The sequence below is a fragment of the Trachurus japonicus genome, chromosome 20, assembly GCF_045865225.1.
Source record: "Trachurus japonicus isolate A0001 chromosome 20, Traja_1.0".
Classification (NCBI taxonomy): domain Eukaryota; kingdom Metazoa; phylum Chordata; class Actinopteri; order Carangiformes; family Carangidae; genus Trachurus; species Trachurus japonicus.
In genome coordinates this window covers 12468492-12486688 of record NC_140926.1, presented here as the reverse complement: position 1 = coordinate 12486688, position 18197 = coordinate 12468492, and the positions used below count along the sequence as shown (strand labels likewise).

Here is an 18197-nt window from a genome sequence, read left to right as displayed (position 1 = left end):
TAATATCATTACTTCATAATATTTGATAAGCAAATAAAAACTAAATTAATTCCTATTGCAGTATGATAATGTAGGAAGTGAGTTTATCATAGAGCTTTCATTTGCAGCTTTACAACTAATACCTCAATTGTAATGAAGACAAAGCAAAGGACCTTTTCAACTGCCCTCAGTTTGACTCTGCAATGAAACCCTGGTACCTGTCAGTGGTGTATGTCAGGCAGAGGAGCAAGGTATTAAAGAAGCTGGTGAGCTCTCGCTGCAGTCTCTGGCTGATGTGGTTCTTCGCTTCATCTGGGTCCCCTGGGCTCTGGGTTGAGGTCTGGGTCTCCACAACAAGCAGCAAATTAAGGAGGGACGCTGTCTCCTGCAGTAAATGGACATCAATTTTTAATTGGTATGTTTGTTTGTTTCCATGTAATTATTTTGGACTGACATCATCCTCACAACTTTTTTGCTTGTTATTAACTTGATTTTACTTCATTTTGCATGCTTAGTTTTGAGTTATGAATGCCTTATTAGCTTTTGTATTCTTTGTATTCCCTCTTGTGCTCTGCATGCACAGAAGATACACACATGTGCAGACGGGTTATTAACTTCAGCGGATTAATAGTTAAACAAAAGGTATCTGACAGCCCCTCAGTTCAAACAAACTGACCCGTGGAGGGAAGATGTGGAGGAAGCTGACAAGTGTATTCCTGCTCTCCTTTCAAAACTCAGATGCAGAATCTCTTACTGAGCGGTGCATGCTGAGCAGATAGTTAATGCAAGTGTAGGGAGCGACAGATGTTCCTGAAACAGCTCAGTAATTACAGGAAAGTTGGAGCAGAGCTGCTCACCCCTACCAGGCATTCAATCCGAGTCTGCTTTAGCTGCCAGGGGAGGGCTTATTGTTTACACACACATTAATGAGAAAGCCAAGGTGATACTGATTAAATCCTAAAAGCAGCTCTCCCCACTACAACAGTGTGGTGATTCTTCTCCTCAGGCAATAGTATGATTCCAACTTTGTTTTAAGAGCTCAGGAAATAATCTGTGCCGCAGGTACGAGGTGATACGCTGTGATACTGCCTTTCTCTTGTTATGAGAGAGTAATATGTTTGGCTTGTCTGACGGTGTGTGATTTATTAAAGCTTTGATTACAGGTGTATACCCCTCTGAGTGTCTAACCAGATTACTAGCTAACAGTGACGCACACACATACATGCACATATTCTACAGCCACACAATACACACACCAAAGGTGAGCTACTGCAGTGTGTATGAATATGATTAAATAATACAAATTGATAAGACAGCTCCTGGCTACCTGGGGAGTTTTCAACCTCTGGATTCAATGTAATGCCAGTGTAAAAAAAAATCAAATATCCCTTTAAACTATGTACAACCACACACACACAAAAAAAAACAATACAGCTCTGCTCTATGGGGTTTTCCTCTCAGGCTTGTCCAGAGAGCGGAAATTGTCTGTACCTGGTTGAGAAGCAGCTCCAGTATCCAGCGCAGGTCCTTGTCCTCTGGGCCAGATGTGAACTCGGTGTGCATCTGTCTGAAGTAGGCATTCAAAAATGCAACAATGCCCACAAGCAACCTCTCATCCTCAACACAGGCTGGACGCACCTGAAGAAACCTGCAGGGATGAAGAGACAAAGACCATGTCAACAAGACGGAGAGAAAAGGTTCGGAAAATAACATGTAATAACATATTCTGAAGTGCACTGACAAAGACACTAAGATTTTATCCACTTATCTTTCCCAATGTTTCTTCTTTTGTTTTCTTTATCTTATTTTCTTATTTCATTGTCAAACATCAATGCATAATGGAAATGATAGAAGAGACAGACATACCTACACAAAACAATATATGGCAAACCTTTACTTTGAGAGAGAGATAATAAGATAATTAATACTTAAAAGTTCTTTCATGGAGGCAGTGATAGATATCAATTGTTCAAAATGTTGAGGTGAAGCTAAAAGATTGGAGCAGATCATTTTTTAGCCAATAATTGTAATAGTTTTATAAAGAAAAACTACATTTTTTATTGTTGAGTGGTTTAAAACTTGAGAAATATGTGGATCAATCAAAGTTGAAAAATTAAATAATAATGTATCACACTTTAATCATTATTAGAGTGCACAGTAAACAGACAAAGAATTTAATGCCATTGATACATGCCAATTTTGCAAAATGAGACAAAAGAAGGAGTCATACTGTGCTCACTGAGCCGTGGAAAACATTTGGTTCACAGCAAGTACTGTTTTGTTCTTCCACAGCAGTGATAATAATGGCAGCTATAAAACCCTCCCATTATTCTCTTAATTCATAAACCTTAACAAGATATATTTACTGACTTGGTTATTAGCATGTGAAACTGCTGCACATGAATCTTTAGATTTGTGTGCTAAGTACCTGGTCATTGCTGCCTGCCAAGTGAGGGAGCTCAGGGTGTCTCTGCAGCTGTGGGTGGGGATGTGAGGGAGAGCCAATCTGTCAATCAGCAAGTAGAGGCCGAGCCTGGAGAGCGCAGAGGTCACAGAGCTGTGTCCTGCTGCCGTGACGATGGTCTGGATGCAGTCCTGCAGCGCAGCAGGAAGGTGCATCGCCTTTAGCGACAGAGCCTGGGCCGCCGATAGTTTCAAGTCAGGATGAAAACTGTGGTGAACAAAATGTAAATGGTTTAAAAAATATATTCAAAAATCAGATTACATGGCTATTGATGTGCTGACAAGTATGTTGCATAAGCAGCAGCCTCTGAAGCATACTAATGACTGCATTAACAAACATATTTGATCACCAATCTGGGGGGGATGAGACATTTATGAGTCATCCTTAGAGAGATGTTTTCTGAGAATCACTTGCAACTGAAACTAAGCAGGGGAAGCAGTGATCATACCAGTTCAAACCCAGAGGTATTTCTCAAGAAAACTGTCAAAACTATGTCAAAAATAAGGGGAAAAACATTAAATTATACATTTTAATGAGGCACAACAATAACATCAAAGGTTGAACTTGTGCACGGAGCTGTACTTAGAACACAGAATGATAAGCCGTAGGAAGATACCTCTCAGGTTTCAATGACAAACCTGTCCTGAAGATGTACAAAATGTAGCTTCAGACAGATTGATCCATCTACAGTGTGCTTTAAACATCTTTGCTGTAATCAAGCTGGATGAATGTGTGAGAGACATTCTCATCTGTTTGAATTAGGTCACATTAGAAGTAAATGAAGACAGATGAAACACAAGATGCCAAGCCTCTGAGAATAATTCTTCCTTACAATTGTCTAGAAGAGAGAACAATGTGTTACTGTGATATGTAGCAGACTCTTTCTTTAGTGTGAAAAAAAACTGTCTGGGAATTGTTGTTCTGGTCAGTTTCTCTAAAACCCAAAATGTTTCGCTTAAAACAAACTAAAATATAATAATTTAACTGCACAAATAACTATAGTCACTGTCATATTAAGTATTAGTAATATTACTGACATGTATTATTGCATTATGTAGAGAGACGCTGGTCTGCCTTGGTCTCCAATCTATTTTCTGTCATAGTCTTCACATATCAACTCAAAATCAGACTTTCTGCTAATAAGAAGAGAAAGCATTAAGGTTCTCACTCAGGAGCTGTGGCAGAGGTCTCACACTGCTCCTCGATGAGGTTGTCTATCCCAGAATACCATGCGGTGTTCCAGGCCACCTGCAGGGCTTGGCGGGCGGGGGCCAGGGTCAGGAGGCCAGAGGATGAGGGCAGGATACAACAGTACGGACTGACGGCGTGATGACTCGCTGCCTGGAACGGGATGTTATACCTGGGAGACAAGTAAAAAGAAGAGTTAAATATTTTTAATATTGAGTATAAGGCATTTTTAATAAGCAAGGAGGCAGCCCGTATTGAAACGGTTAGGCTTCATAACTTAATGGCTCGCTTTACCTGCGTATTACTGTCAGTGGTAGGGAGAACGGCGCTAAAGTCACATCTGTGCTGGATTTGTCCGACCTAATGTGACAAGAAGGAACCTTGTCAAACAAACTGCTGCACGGGCGTATACATTGTTATTAGAGCGTGGGTTTACATCAAAGAGAGGGGAAAACAACTTACCATATTTCCATGCTAGCAATCTCATCGAATAGCAGTAAACTCATTAGGACAGCAATCTCATTCCCACTGCTTTTGTTCTCCTTTAATATCAAAGAGGCTAAAATGGAGACACAACATATACAATATACATAAAAACCACAGACTAAACTTTATCTCTGTGCCTCGTGAATAAACATACAGGAATTTTACATTTGTAATTTCATTAGAGACAAACATTGTCCCCTTTCTTTCCCCCTTTACTCATATCAGTATGACTCTGAACTTAGGCACCTAAAGTCTTAATGCAACAAGTGAGAGCTTTAAAATCAGCTGTGCAAACGTTAATGTATAAAAGCCTGGTCCAGCCTAGCTAGAATTATAAAGTGGTTATAAGACTTAGACCAAACTTTATATGTATAAAATCACCATAATGCTCCAAATATACAGGTTGTCACAATCATGATTTTGTAATTTAAATGCAATGAAATGAAGGGCTGACAAGCAACAGTATTGCAAATAAATGAGCTCCACAGCAACCAGTTGCATCATTGTAATCTGCCACTTACTACAGTGTGACAACATGGTTAAAAGCTATGCATCAATGGATAACTTGTCATCTTTTTTGAGAATGTGCCCTGGAGCTACACAACACAACGTGTATGGCTGTTACTTAATGAGCTGTCTTGTGAATGTACCCCTGAGCAATGTGAGGAGCAGGAGGTTGCGTTGTGCCAGGCTGTGCCTCAGAGATGGATCAGCATACACCAGCTTCCTCAGGATACATATACAAGGCTCCAGCAGGCAATCCATGCTCTGGGGAAAACAGCAACATATGCACTTGATGTTTAATTGCAGGGAAAACACAAACAAACACACAGATTTTCTCTCTGTCTCCGACTGCTCTGTCTCACACATACAAATGTGCAGGATCTCTTTACTGTCACTTCGCATAAGCAAAATCCAAATTTAGTGACTGTGCAGGTTGGCGGCGATGGTGGGTTGGGACAAATACAACCTGCAGGCATCCCTCTTATACACCCTTGTTAGCTCAGACAAGTCATTCTCTGTGGCCCTGTTCTTCCACCTTCATGTGGCCAGACATGCTGGACAATTACCCCTGTTAGCAGCTTCTGATTCAAGGCCTGGGAATGATCAGCAGACTGTAGTGACTAGAGGGCAAAAATCCCTGCTGACCAGGGCCTGTCTGACACTATTAATACAGGCCATTTCATCCTTCCATCATGCACGCCTCAGTGGTTTTCCTGCACATCTTCTGGCAGCACATGTACTTAGATGAACACATAAGGAAATGGACATAAACGGAAGCAGTTGTGATCGCATGTCTGAGACACAGGGTTTGTTTTATTTGGCTTCAATGGCGATTCCCTCAGTAAACAACCTTTTATCACTTTGCAAAATCAAGTATTATTTATTTATTCACTTCATTATTTATTATTTTACCTTGTTGCCGTTGATGCTCCCCATAATGAAAGAAATGACTTTGTCTGTTATTCCAAGATTCTTCAGCACCGGGTGCATTGTTGTGTCTGCAGGGAAGACAGAGAACAACTCAACAAACAGTGGAAAAATAAGAATATAATAACAATAATCTTAATATAAATAAAGGGTTAGCTTGTTTGCTTTTCCTTTCTGTCTATTACTGTACCTGGTGGTGTAAAGGCAAACACTTTGTAGTTATTTTCACAAGAGAGAGATTTTTTACTTATGTATCACACAAACCTCTGAAGTAGTGTTTTAAATCAAGTACATACACTGACTCTCTACTTTTTGAATATCAAGCTCAATTTCATTCTCAACACAACTGTTATAGTATAGGATGTGGATGCTGGCAATTGCACTGTGCTTGTCCATTTTGCTGTGACACAGGCTTCCAGGTACTTGTAGAGTGCAACAATACAAAACATAGAGGATGTTTTGTGGGAAGTGTAACCAGTCACTGGTTGAAATACACTTCTTTGTTTTTGACAGGTGACTCACCTTGCAGCACCACAGACAGCTGCTCCGCCGCCGATCTTCTCAGAGAGATGTCAACAGTGTCTGAGGACAGGATACAAAACAGCTTCTCCACAGATTCCACCTGTATACCATCAAACACACCAAGTCAGCACTTATTTCTGTTTGTATGCAAGTAGATGCAAGTACATTCTTCTCACTCTGTAGATTCATACCTTGAGGACAGACTTGTTGCTTGTATCCAGTGAAATGTCTAAAGGGTTTCTGAGACAGTAGAGGTTGGGCAGTGTGGAGATCACAGCTTGATCGAGGTCTGGTCTGGCTGTTCCAGCTTCATCCGTGCTGGAGAGGTGTGGAAGGATTTGTTGCACTGCCGCTATTCTCACCCTGTTTGAAGTTGAGAATTTCGTTCAAAATCATACTGATGTAATAACATTATTAACAGCATTAAACTACAATTTGAGGTGATAAACCAGTGTTATATCTTCGACAGAGCAGTGATACACAGTGTTCAAGCCGTTCATGTTTTTTTCAATACAGCATCCAAATGACAATTAGTTGTCAAAAAAGTGGCTGGCAGGGAAGACAAATCTATTAGCTGTTGCCAAAATTTCTGAGAGCTTGTCTCTTGGCCAGTGTCTGGTGTTAATTTCTATCGCCATTAATATTCATAGACTGGGACTGAATAGCTGTTTTACACAGGCCTCACAGAGCATTGAGATGACTTGATGAGTTTGTCACCTGACAGCATCAGACAGTGGTAATATGTCTGTCACAAGTGTTATTAAGCAAAATATTCAGACACGTGGGAGTTTGAGTCATTAACATCAAACTCAAAAAAATAAATTAAATAAAATGACTTCACACAGAATAGATACTATCAGAGCGCAATACCTAAAACAAACAGAGACACTCATAAATCCAAACATTGACAAAACAAAGACCCAGAGGCTTGACTCACGCTGGCTGTTTACTGAAAAGGAGTCGGAGCGCTGCTTTTAGTTTGGTGGTACTTGAAAACGCATTGTCTCTTGCCACGTCCGACATGTCACTTATCAGCAGGACACAGTTTCCCAGTGACTCTTCAGTGCCTGCGTAACCCTGCCACAAACAAACACACACACACACACAGAAATACACACAATGCTCAGACTGCCTTGCCAGACAATGGGGCTAACAATGGGGAATTCCAGCTAAGCAGCACAACAGTAAATAAAATATGCATCGCTTTGATTACGGGTGGTTTCATTTCGTCTCTTGTTGACATGGCGGGCCCATCTCTGAATGGCCTCCTTGAATTAAATCACACTTGACAGCCTAGTCAAAATCTCATGTATATTCATGAAGAATTTCCAGGCTTTCTGTTGCCTGAAACTGAACAATTAATAAAAGCTTGTTTTTTTCACCCAAAAAGGAAACAATATAACACAGAATATGTAAATGAGAGAACAGCTAAATTTTTCTCACTGGCAGCTCAATATGCAGGCTTTGTGGCCCAAGAGTGCTAAAATTGCACTTTTGATCATAGCTTTTTTGATTGTGGAGAACATACACCACTCCCCCGCCCGACTCCATAAATATAATTTAATAAGTTCCTAACATGATGCTGCTTTACGAGCTCTGTAGTACAAATATAACACAGCCTCCGTAGGGAGCACAACACCTGTAATATGGGCATGACCGGGTAAAGTGCCTCATTGAATCTGTCCCAGGTTGACGCTGTCATCATCAATCGTCCCTTGAGCAGGAATAGCAGGATATCCTTGGCAGCAACATTCACCTATAGATCACAGGTAAACTGCTGACTTCACAAAAGCACAGCTGATGAAACATTTACTAGCAGGTACTGTAAATGACAGACTTTTACACATCTAAATCACATGATACCAATGAGTCCTGATATTTTAGCATGACCTCACAGTAAAGTACAATAAATATGAATTTAAAAAAAACACAACAATACGCACACCTTTACTCTCTTGACTACCTGTATGTGACTCTTGTTACTCCTTTAAGCCCCGACACAGAAGTGGCCAGACTGACCTCACTCTGAAGTGCCAAATAGGTTCTAATGTACAAGCACAGGTGCCAAGAACACCTACCTTTTCTGCAGAGTCCTGGAGTCCAAAAGCGATTATTTCGTAGAGCACCCTGTGGTGGAGAAGGAAGTTGACTCCACCACAGGCTCCTGGTTCCTGACGTGACACATTCTGGATGCCAAGGCAGTCCTAGGGGTGTATGTAATCACACCAAAGCACATCATGAAGTGTCGCTGTCCTCTCGCTTGCGCATGCATACAAGAGCTTCAATTCACTTTAAATGTAGCCATGCACTCCAGACGGTGCTTGGTGAAATGAAAAGGAAGAGCGACTTCAAATGTCAAGTGGTATTTTTATAGAGTACTGTCAAAGAAGCGTGATTCATCCATCTTCATCCTACTTATTTACATATTGGTGCCCCATTGAACCAACCCACATTATACCTCTGGCACATTATTTATTGCTCTAGTCTGTGCTCATATCTAAACACTGACCGCCTATATAAGATGACTTGCTCTGACCTGGACCAGGTTGAGAGTGCATGTGTATGTTTCCGTCTTGACAGGCAGTAAGGGATGAGAGAGCAGCTTGAGGAGAAGTTTCTGACTCTCTGTTTGGAGGAAGGGACTGGGCTCATCAAACTTCCACCTTGTGATGGACAAACAAAAGAATGTAGCATAAATATATTTAATATCTAAACATGTAAATTAACAATGCAAGAAACTATTATTTTTAAAGTATCTTACAGGTAGGAGCAGATGTGAACACATTCCTTGACGATGGGTAAATGCTGGTGGAACGGGAGGCCATGTATGGCATGGTCTGCCAGCTCCAGTGCCTCCAGCCAGTTCTTTTCTCCCTTGTTGAAGGAATAAATCAAGAAATGTTATGTATGGTGCATATTTAAATCACAGGATAAACAGTTTTTCTTACAACTTAACCAAAAGACAGTTCATACCTCAGCCTGTGCTTCCCTGAGAAAGCTGCAGGTTGACTCCATCCAGATGGCAGCACGGGTCACCTGCCTGTAGAGGTCATGGCTGTCAGAGTTCACCTGCTCCAAATAGGCGACTGCTGTCTCCTGAACGCTAGGTAATAACGCCCCCAGCGATGTGTCCAAGCATAGGTGGAAAAGAGCCGTCGCTGTGTTTTCTGGGAGATTGTCACAAGCCTGTGTGAGGGAAAAAAAGGCTTAATTTCAGTTTTTTATGAAATCAAATGATTTTTTTAAAACCGGAACACATAAGCACAAACCTTCTCAGGGGGGAGGATGGTCTGTAGGAGTCTAATGGTGAATATGGCGGTGCCTGTGTAGGCCATTCTGTGGTGAACCAGAGAGCTGTGTGGAGCATCTTCTGGGTAGCACTGATGGTAGCTCAGGATATCCCCTAATAGTTCCAAGAAGGCTTTCAGCTTCTCCCTCTAAAAAAAACACACACACACACACACACACAGAAATGTAGCCAAAGGAGCACATGCCACTCAAATACACCAACATACGCACACGCGTTCACATTGTGCGCATGTTCACATTCACAGACACACTCTGACGCACAGCTACTGGCTGACAGCCAAGAGAAAAATGGTTTGTTCCAGGGGTTAGGAATTGAATGTAATCAGATTTCAGGGTTATTTTGGGACGAGATACAGATCCACCCTATCTCAGTATGAATAAATTGGGACAATCTATTCTCAGCCACTTTGTTCTAGGAGCAGAATTTGAACAATGGATGACAAATACCAGCAGGGGGCAGTAGATACCCTGTGCATTGCTGTGGCTGGGATAAACAGTTCGGCCCATTCCCATAGGAAAAACCTAGAGGTCTGGCACAGAAAAGCTGCTCTCCACATAAAGATGACAAAACAGTTCTCAGGCTGCAAGGCTCTGGGCATGTATTAAACAGCAGAGGGCCAGAGGGGCCTGGGCTTGACAAGTGTATAAGTCCCCCTGCAGAGGAACATACTCTTTAAACAGTCAGGGAGGATAACAAATGATCCTGCATGGTAAAAACACACACACAAGTTTAACACAATCCATTGTGTGGACTTCATACACATAATAAATGAAGACATTTACTAACCCAACAATACTGTGCTCAGATACACCCATGGGTACCGACGAGAGGTGTGTGTGTGTGAGAGGCTCTTTGTATCCAGCAGAAAGCCTTTGTAACCTTATATAATTCATTCAGCTCAATCACATGCCTACACTTCTCCTTGACAGTTCAGTACCGTATGCCTTGTGTGTCTGTGGCAAATTGTCTGGTGGCCAACCCACTTCCCCTTTTCAGTGTAGTGTATCCATTCATCTACATAAGAGGCTGTCATGAGCCGCGTTTTGACTTGCCAGCTCCATTCCCACCAGGCTGCGATCATCCCAGACCAGCTCACAAACACTGTCCCCGAGCAGGAGGACGGCGTCGCAGAGTAGCTCCAGAACACGATGGAACACATGTGAACCCTCTGAGAAACAGGAGAAGGAGAGCAAGAGCAAATTTTTTTGATAAGAACTGATAGCACACTGTCAGGTATGGAAGCAGATGAGTGGGAATTTGCAATATTCAAACAAAAAAGAGAGTGAGTGATCCCAGATTTATATATTTTAGAGACTTTCTTTCTCCCTTCACACCTCTATTTTAAGAAACTGCAAAGGTTCCTACCTGTCTTTAGGAGTGGTATGGCATGGTCCATGATGGCAACTGTGAACTGGGCCAAAGTGAGCTGTTGTAACTGCAGCTCCAGGACATCTTCTGCTCCCAGGTCAGGAAGCTCCAAATGGGCCACGTCTGCAGGCGACTGAGGCGTCTGCCTGGGGGCTTGGACTGCTGCTCCACCTCTGTGCGAACTGCCACTGGATGAATCGCAGACAAGAGAGGGAGACAACTGTAAATTCATGATCTGTGCTAGGACCACTCAAATACAAGGAATGACGTATGAGCTGCATAGGGATGGATCATAAAAACTGAATATGCCATCACGGGAATCAGAAGTGATTTTTCAACACAGCAGACTAGCCGCTAGAGGGCTCCTCATGTTATTCATATTTATGAAGAGGAATAAAATCCCTCCAGCCTTCCTCACATAGTTTTATCTTCTTTTGTGGGTTCCTGGTGTCAATAGCAATTTTGTCATTATCAAAGCCATGGAAAATCCTACTGTGCACAAATCTCCGACAAACACCCCCCTTAAGGTCTGATGAACAGAATAGACTACGATGCCAAATCATATCAAAAAAGTTATTTATACAAGCAGGGGAGACATACAGTTCTGACACAACATCACTAATGCCTCAGAAGTGCAACTGAAGCCAAACTGAGTGAATCTCTGGCCTCACTCAACATGATTATTTCAGACATGCAGAGAAAGTTATGCTTCTTTTTTCTTTTCTTTTTTTTTTACTCATTTGCACACACACCTGTCGGAAGCTGCATCCCCGTCTTGGCCATCTCCGCGGGCTCTCTGACCAGTTCGGCCCACTACGGAGGGCCGGGGAGAGCATTCTGCCGCCGGGGACGAGGCCTGCGAACGCTGGGCTACCCGAACGTCCTGGGAGTGGGAGAAGGAGGAGTTCTGGGACACTGGATCTAAAAGTTCAAAGTTGTATGATAAAGCAGAAAATAAGAAATTATTTGGTCATGTTGTCCTTTTTATAGTAGAAAATAGTTTAACATCTATTTAAATGAGAAGAAATATAATGCTATGATATTGATTAGCTATATATACATATATATAAGATTTCTTTATGTTTATACTTGAACAAATGAAGGTCTTGCTGCAGCCTGGTATATAGTGTGTACACAAACAAGATACGCATTTAAAAATAACTACTGAGACCAACTGCTATCAGGAATAGAAAAAAAAATCTGTATATCTGCCTAACTCATGAGGCATTCTACCTTGCTTTGTAGAGTAGAAGCTTGGATCTTGATAAAAGCGCAGTCTCCTCCGTAGCCCTGCACAAAGCTGCCGCAGGCAGGAAAGAGCCTGCAAGTGGAGGTAGCTCGCCTCACCTTTACCTGAACCCACCCTTAATAGGGACAGGAGGTTCTGAAAACAGAAGTGGATATCATAAGTATTACATTACCATGAGGGAAATAGAGGAGTTTTCAAAGGAAAAATTATTAAGCACTAATAGCCATTTAGGATATTGATGTCTCTGGGTAAATGTTGGCTAGATTACAAAAAGAGAAAAAACAGCAAGAGTTGAAACAAACACGTACAAAAAAATCTGTGTAAATGGGACCGAAAAATCAGACAGTGACAGAAAAGTCATAATAAAGTCCCCTGCATAAAAAGGGTAAGTGGGATTGAATTATTGAAACAGCAATTTGTTCCAAGTTGAGATTTCCGACCCTCCGTAGCTAATGATGTCATGTCTCTAAATCCAAGTCTTTTAATTTAGCTTAATAGCTCCAGTAACTCAAAGGAGGGACAAGTAAAGCCACAAGAAGAAAAGTACTCCCCAATAATGATTTGTTTTTGATGATGAGACTGCTGGGTGACAGTGTGCTAACACTGCCCTGAGACCAATGTAATGTAATGCACCACTTTATTAACAAAACAGTAATGTTCACAGTGGCTCAGTGGGGCAAAATGATGTCTCCTCCAACACTCACTCTATTCCAATGAAATGAAGACTCTGACAAAAGATGCACTTTGTCATTGACCTGAAGCTGGTAAATACAGCAGAAAGAGCACAGCACATTTTACACAGATGGAGAGAGTGTAGTTACAGGACACACTAACTTGACACTTCACATTTAGATGGCAGCTCCATTATAGCCAACAAGACCAGAATGAGGGCAGTTCAAATGCCTCTTTTTTTCACACAATCTGATATTCAAGAGGGCCTGTGGAGGAAAGAAGCAAAAATATCCCACCAAGGACCTTCACACCACACCAGAGGTATATCAAGACCAAACCATCCTCACAGCAATCTGGTGCCTGCTCAAGCAGAGTAAGTCTCCAGAGACTTCCACAACCTCCAACAAGATCAGGGACACAGAATTATGAATTGATGTTTTGTTCAAGGGCAATATTTGACAGGATATTATGTTGACAATGGCGAGTGTGACCATCTCATAAATGCATTATGAGGTGTTCATGCAATTCCCGCAAGACCACACACTGCATCTAATCGATGTGAATAAAAAAGAATAAATGTAATATGAACAAGAGTTGTAATAAAACTAGCAGCAAATAAATTCTTCAGTGGCATCTTTACTTTGTCCCTTTGGTTGCTCTTACTGAATGAGCGATTCAGAGCAATATTTTAAGCTTAGTTGGTGTAAATTTTCCTTCAATCGAAGGGATTTTTCTTGAACATGGCCCCCAAGAGTTGCTACAATTGAAGCCGACATAAAAGAGCTTTAAAAGAGCACCAAACAGTAACTCTAATGCACAGCTACAAGGTAATGACACAATTAAAAATTCAAGATTTTAATTAATGACATACACTCATCAATGCGATGTGATTGCATCACTAACCCTGTTCCCACTGCAGCCTCAGATTTTTATTCTTAGCTGACAAGAGTGTAACGTGGCATTAAGTTCTGCTGTCGGAGCTCATCCACCTCAAGGCTCAATGTGTTGTGGAGATGCATTTTGCTCACCGAAGTTGTAAAGAGTCATTTTCTGAATTACTGTAAGCTCTATGTCTACTCCAACCAGCCTGTCCATATCCAGTGTGACCTCTCTCATCAATGACACATTTCCAATCTGCAGAATTGCAGCTCAAAACTGTATTTTTTTTTTTTTTTTTGCATCATTCTGTGTAAAAACTCTAGAGACTCTGTTTTGGGAGAAAATCCCAGGAGATCAGCAGTTTCAGAAGCACTCAAACCAAACCATCTGGTACCAACAATCACTCCACAATCAAAGTCACCGAGATCACATCACAGATTTTTTTTTTTCCCCCCAATTCTGATATTTGATGTGAACATTAACTGAAGCTCCCGCCCCTTATCTGCCTGATTTTATAAACTGCACTACTGCCATATGGATGATTTAATAATTATATGAATAATCAAGTGTGGAAGTGTTCCTGAAATCAGTATAACCTGATACCAAAACATTAAAATAAAAAGTAGCTATTCCCACAGGACCTATTATAACTTGGTATCCTACCTGTGACTTTTTATGAGAGAAACTGCCTCGATTGAAGAGCAGCGTGTGTCTGGTATAGTTTCATGTTTGTTCTTTCCATTCGTATCTTTCATGTTTTCACAAGACTGTTAATGATGGTACCTTTACAATGCTTGGCCTCTGCAGGAAGATCTCCGAAGGAAAGTCTTGCATGATGACATCGCACAAAAGATCACAGGTGGTCCGTACCAGGTTTGGGTTGCTGCTCCTTAGAGAACTATTTCAGAAGAATTACAGAAGGTATGTTAAATATTCAGGCATTTAGCAAGCCTGCACACTTGTGAAATTGATTACCGAATCATTATTTTTGTTGATTTTACACTGCATATTAAAAAGGCACATATTACAATATTAGTTAGAGATGCTCTGTCTCTCACCTCTCATTTGACGAAAGAATGTGTCTGTCTGTGTTTGTTAAAGTCAGCCAAGGGAACACAGAAAACTTCAGACATATCACAGACTCATGCACTGTAAAACAAAAGGAAGATTCTCAGAGACAGGAATGATTGGGGAAAATGTGAAGGAAATTTTCAAATCACATTACAACATTTGAGATTATATTTACAGAATAGTGGACTGGTACCCGCTATCTTGTGAGGTGGCACATCTGTGGTGTCTGGTAAACTCTTGTGGAAATAGCCCATTTTAGGAAAATCCTCTTCAGGAGGAATAACTGCAGGGACTAGAGCAGAGACACCGTATTTGTTAAAATTACATTTCACAACAGTTTGATCAAATGCGTTTAAGAAAAATCGCAACCTACACCACCATCTCCCACCTCTCTCCATTATGAGCATTCAGTAATTTTCAGATGACAGGCTCTAAACACAAACATGTTTTTGGCTTAATGTGCAACACCTGTTGGAGCTGTACTACGCGGTCCATGTGAGTAAACTATTATTTTACTGGGGAGTAGATCAGGTAGCTGGAACAGCTGGTCCAGGGTACCACTGATGACAGCTCGCAGTCTGGGCTCCACATTAGGAGACAGTTGGGTGAGGAAGTCCACCGCCCCAACGTCTCTCAGCATCTGGGCTGCACTCGGATGCTTGAAAAGAAAAAACGACAGAGCAAATAGTCACAAAAAAAGAAGAAAAAGATAAACTTCAGTGAAATGTTAGCTGCAGTGCTGCTGAAAGAAGACTTGGCATCAAAATGTCACCGGGCAGAGCTCACTGCATTTAAGTCTCTGCTAATATTTCTTACAAAGTAAACTGTGTTTGTGGTTTGAGGACAGTCGAAACTTCCATGAAAGCTGTTTGTGCTGTATATTGGAAAAGGCAAAGAAAGAATAATCCTCTTTTGATTGACTGAAGTCTGGTCAGATGCTGAACAGATCAGCTGCTTCCCGGAGGTCACTGTCGCTTTCAGAATTATCTTCTTGTTGTAAGACATTTAGCTATTTACCTTTGATAAAGTTGTGAGCAACTCAAGGACCTCCTCTTGCATCGGCACCTCGGGGAAATTAAACCACTCCAGAAGATACACAAACAGCATCTTCTCCTGGACAATGTCAGAGACGGATATCAGGGAATGGTCCAGCTTTGATATGATGCTCTTCAATGCCCGGACTCTTATCTCCACCAAAGAGTGACCTACGTTTTGTAGAAAGAAAGAAAAAAAACTGTGGTAAAGCTGCGAGGAAACAGTAACAGCAGAAATAACGACGGTTTGTTTTTAATTACGTTAGCAAGTTGCTAACAGTGAGTGGAAGTAAAGGAAACTAAAGCTAACGTTAGCGACATCAATACGCTACAAATATATGCATTTTTAATAACACTATACGTTAACAAAAGAGACATATACTGTAGCTGTTAGCAAGCATGAAAGCGGGTCGTTTAAGTAGTTAAAGTAAAGTCAGCATCCTGGTCCTCAGCTACACTGGCGTAGCTTCAAAATTAGCCTACCTATTTTCTTTATAAGGGCGGATAACTCCATGTCCGGTGTGTGTATTGCGTTTCCCCTCGTAAGAAAAACTGATGAAAACGGTTCATCGGTTGTAACAGCTTGTTAGTTTAGTTTAGTTGGTGGTTGCCTGCCTGTCATTGTCATGTCAACAACGTCTGCCCGGTTTTGTTTTCAACAACCGCGCCAGCGTCACTGCACTTCCGGTAGTGGACCAGGGTGCGTTCAAGAGGTGCAACTTTAGACACTGTTGCTAATCCACCTCCTACAGTTAGATACATAGGCTACACATATGCACATGTAGCAACGATAATACGAGCACCTAAAGGGAAATTACTTTTTTTTAAAAACTTGATTATATTTACATTTGATTATTTTTTTAATTTATTTTTTTCAAATTACAGCATCTTTCACAGAGCTGCTAATTAGCACTTAAAACCATTATGCAGAAACACCACAAATCACCTGGGGCCAATTTTCAGCTACATAGACTATAGGTAAACTAAACTAAAAAAAAGAAAAAGTAACTGCTTATATATCTGCAATTACATTAACAAAGCTGAACAACAGCAAATTCTGTTAGAAGTGATATGATAGCAGCATTAGTTATGAGTGCTAGATATAAAATGTACAGTATGTAGGCCTAAATCTGTTTTCAGATCAAGGACAAAACATCTATTTGGAAAGAAACACAGTATTTGCAGTAGATCACAATCGATCAGATGATGTCTCTAGTTGGCTTCCCTTTCATCTGACTCATATGATATGCCACATACTGGGACCACTCTTGTCTGATCTTTGAAATGTTATGTAAACATGTAAGGGCTATTTCTCTTGCTAGGATCATTAGTGTTTCCATGCATACTTCAAATCATTGAAGGCTTTCGCTTTCCTGACATATTGAGTGAAGTTTTGACAGCAGCCACATTATCCTGTCATTAAACTAATCTTCTCAAACATTGATGCTCTAAAAAATCAAAGGTGATGTGCCTTGCCTTTTAACACTATAGTGCAGATATAAATTCTTTTCATACTCTGCGTGTAAGTTAATCTAATTGCATCAGCTCTCACACTTGAGATGTGATGTGAATATGATCATCCGACAGGGTGATAATTAACTAACTTAGCAAATGGTAATTTGCTATGACAATAATATGATCTAGCAGCTTTTGTGAATTCTGGTGGGATATCAGCCCATAATTAATTCGGCGTTGTACTGTACTATTCCCTGGATTTTTAGGAGTTTGAGGAGGTAGAAGCTAAAATGCTTATTTATACTAATCATAATCAACGTAGGTACATTTATCAACATTGAACTTTAGTGTCCTCTTAAGTTACTACAAATTTAAATGCAGCACTTTATTTAGAGTCTTTGAACACACCACATCTATTCTTGCTCTTCAGCTTCATTTATCTTATTTAAAGCACAGTGAGTCAGATATACCAATCCAAGAAGCTGTTTATATATGGCTGCACTATTACACTAAATTGAAAATCATTTTATTCACACATCCTTTCACTTTTGTATGACGTGTGGTAGTATTTGTTGTCTATGCATCTTGCCCAGAATTTAAAGTGAAGTTTTGTGGGTTGGAACAGAGGTTGTCTTGCACAACATGAGTCATATTGATGGACCTGCCAAAGGGTCCATTGACCAGTGGAGGTTAAAAAATTTATTCCAGTTCCCCCAGCCTCTCATACAGTATGAGTTTTATGGATGTTTTCTATATTCTACAGATGTACAGTGAGAGCAGGAGTGAAAGCTCTGACATCCAAACAGCTGAGCAGGCCTTCTTTACCTGGAGGAAAAATACATCGCTCTAGGTCAGGCTAGGAGTTCGCAATAGCTGTTCAGTCTGCTCCAAACTGTGCATCACATCATTTTTATTTGACAACTACTGTGTGTCTTGGATCATTTGTTAACATCAGCAGCAGACAAGAAACAAAATGTCACTTTAAATAAATGAACCAAGGTGTAAGTCATTTAGCCCTGCACAATTGTTCATCTGGGATAAGCTTTTCCCACAGATGTGGTTTCAGATGTTTTTTTCTTTAGTTTTCTG

The 18197-nt window shown here is 40.9% G+C and overlaps 1 protein-coding gene across 4 annotated transcripts in view; it reads right to left on the bottom strand.

Annotated features, from left to right (window-relative positions):
• Positions 1-16338, bottom strand: part of rttn (rotatin) — a 30801-nt gene extending 14463 nt beyond the window's left edge. Inside the window, exons 1-27 of one of the 4 annotated variants that reach the window (XM_085762614.1) lie at positions 16137-16338; positions 15637-15824; positions 15088-15277; positions 14813-14911; positions 14607-14697; positions 14332-14446; positions 11982-12132; positions 11501-11669; positions 10746-10936; positions 10433-10548; positions 9340-9507; positions 9044-9256; positions 8832-8944; positions 8607-8733; positions 8149-8274; positions 7710-7826; positions 7008-7147; positions 6262-6433; positions 6071-6170; positions 5534-5619; positions 4768-4885; positions 4094-4190; positions 3926-3991; positions 3612-3803; positions 2408-2650; positions 1471-1627; positions 198-364 (exon numbers count right to left, since the gene is read on the bottom strand). In XM_085762614.1, the coding sequence (XP_085618740.1) occupies positions 198-364; positions 1471-1627; positions 2408-2650; positions 3612-3803; positions 3926-3991; positions 4094-4190; positions 4768-4885; positions 5534-5619; positions 6071-6170; positions 6262-6433; positions 7008-7147; positions 7710-7826; positions 8149-8274; positions 8607-8733; positions 8832-8944; positions 9044-9256; positions 9340-9507; positions 10433-10548; positions 10746-10936; positions 11501-11669; positions 11982-12132; positions 14332-14446; positions 14607-14697; positions 14813-14911; positions 15088-15277; positions 15637-15824; positions 16137-16167 (3743 nt within the window). In that variant the 5' untranslated portion in view covers positions 16168-16338. The remainder of the gene's footprint in view (positions 1-197; positions 365-1470; positions 1628-2407; positions 2651-3611; positions 3804-3925; positions 3992-4093; positions 4191-4767; positions 4886-5533; positions 5620-6070; positions 6171-6261; positions 6434-7007; positions 7148-7709; positions 7827-8148; positions 8275-8606; positions 8734-8831; positions 8945-9043; positions 9257-9339; positions 9508-10432; positions 10549-10745; positions 10937-11500; positions 11670-11981; positions 12133-14331; positions 14447-14606; positions 14698-14812; positions 14912-15087; positions 15278-15636; positions 15825-16136) is intronic. The other 3 variants (XM_085762617.1, XM_085762615.1, XM_085762616.1) reach the window with 3 other exon arrangements.
• Positions 16339-18197: the final 1859 nt, after the last annotated feature.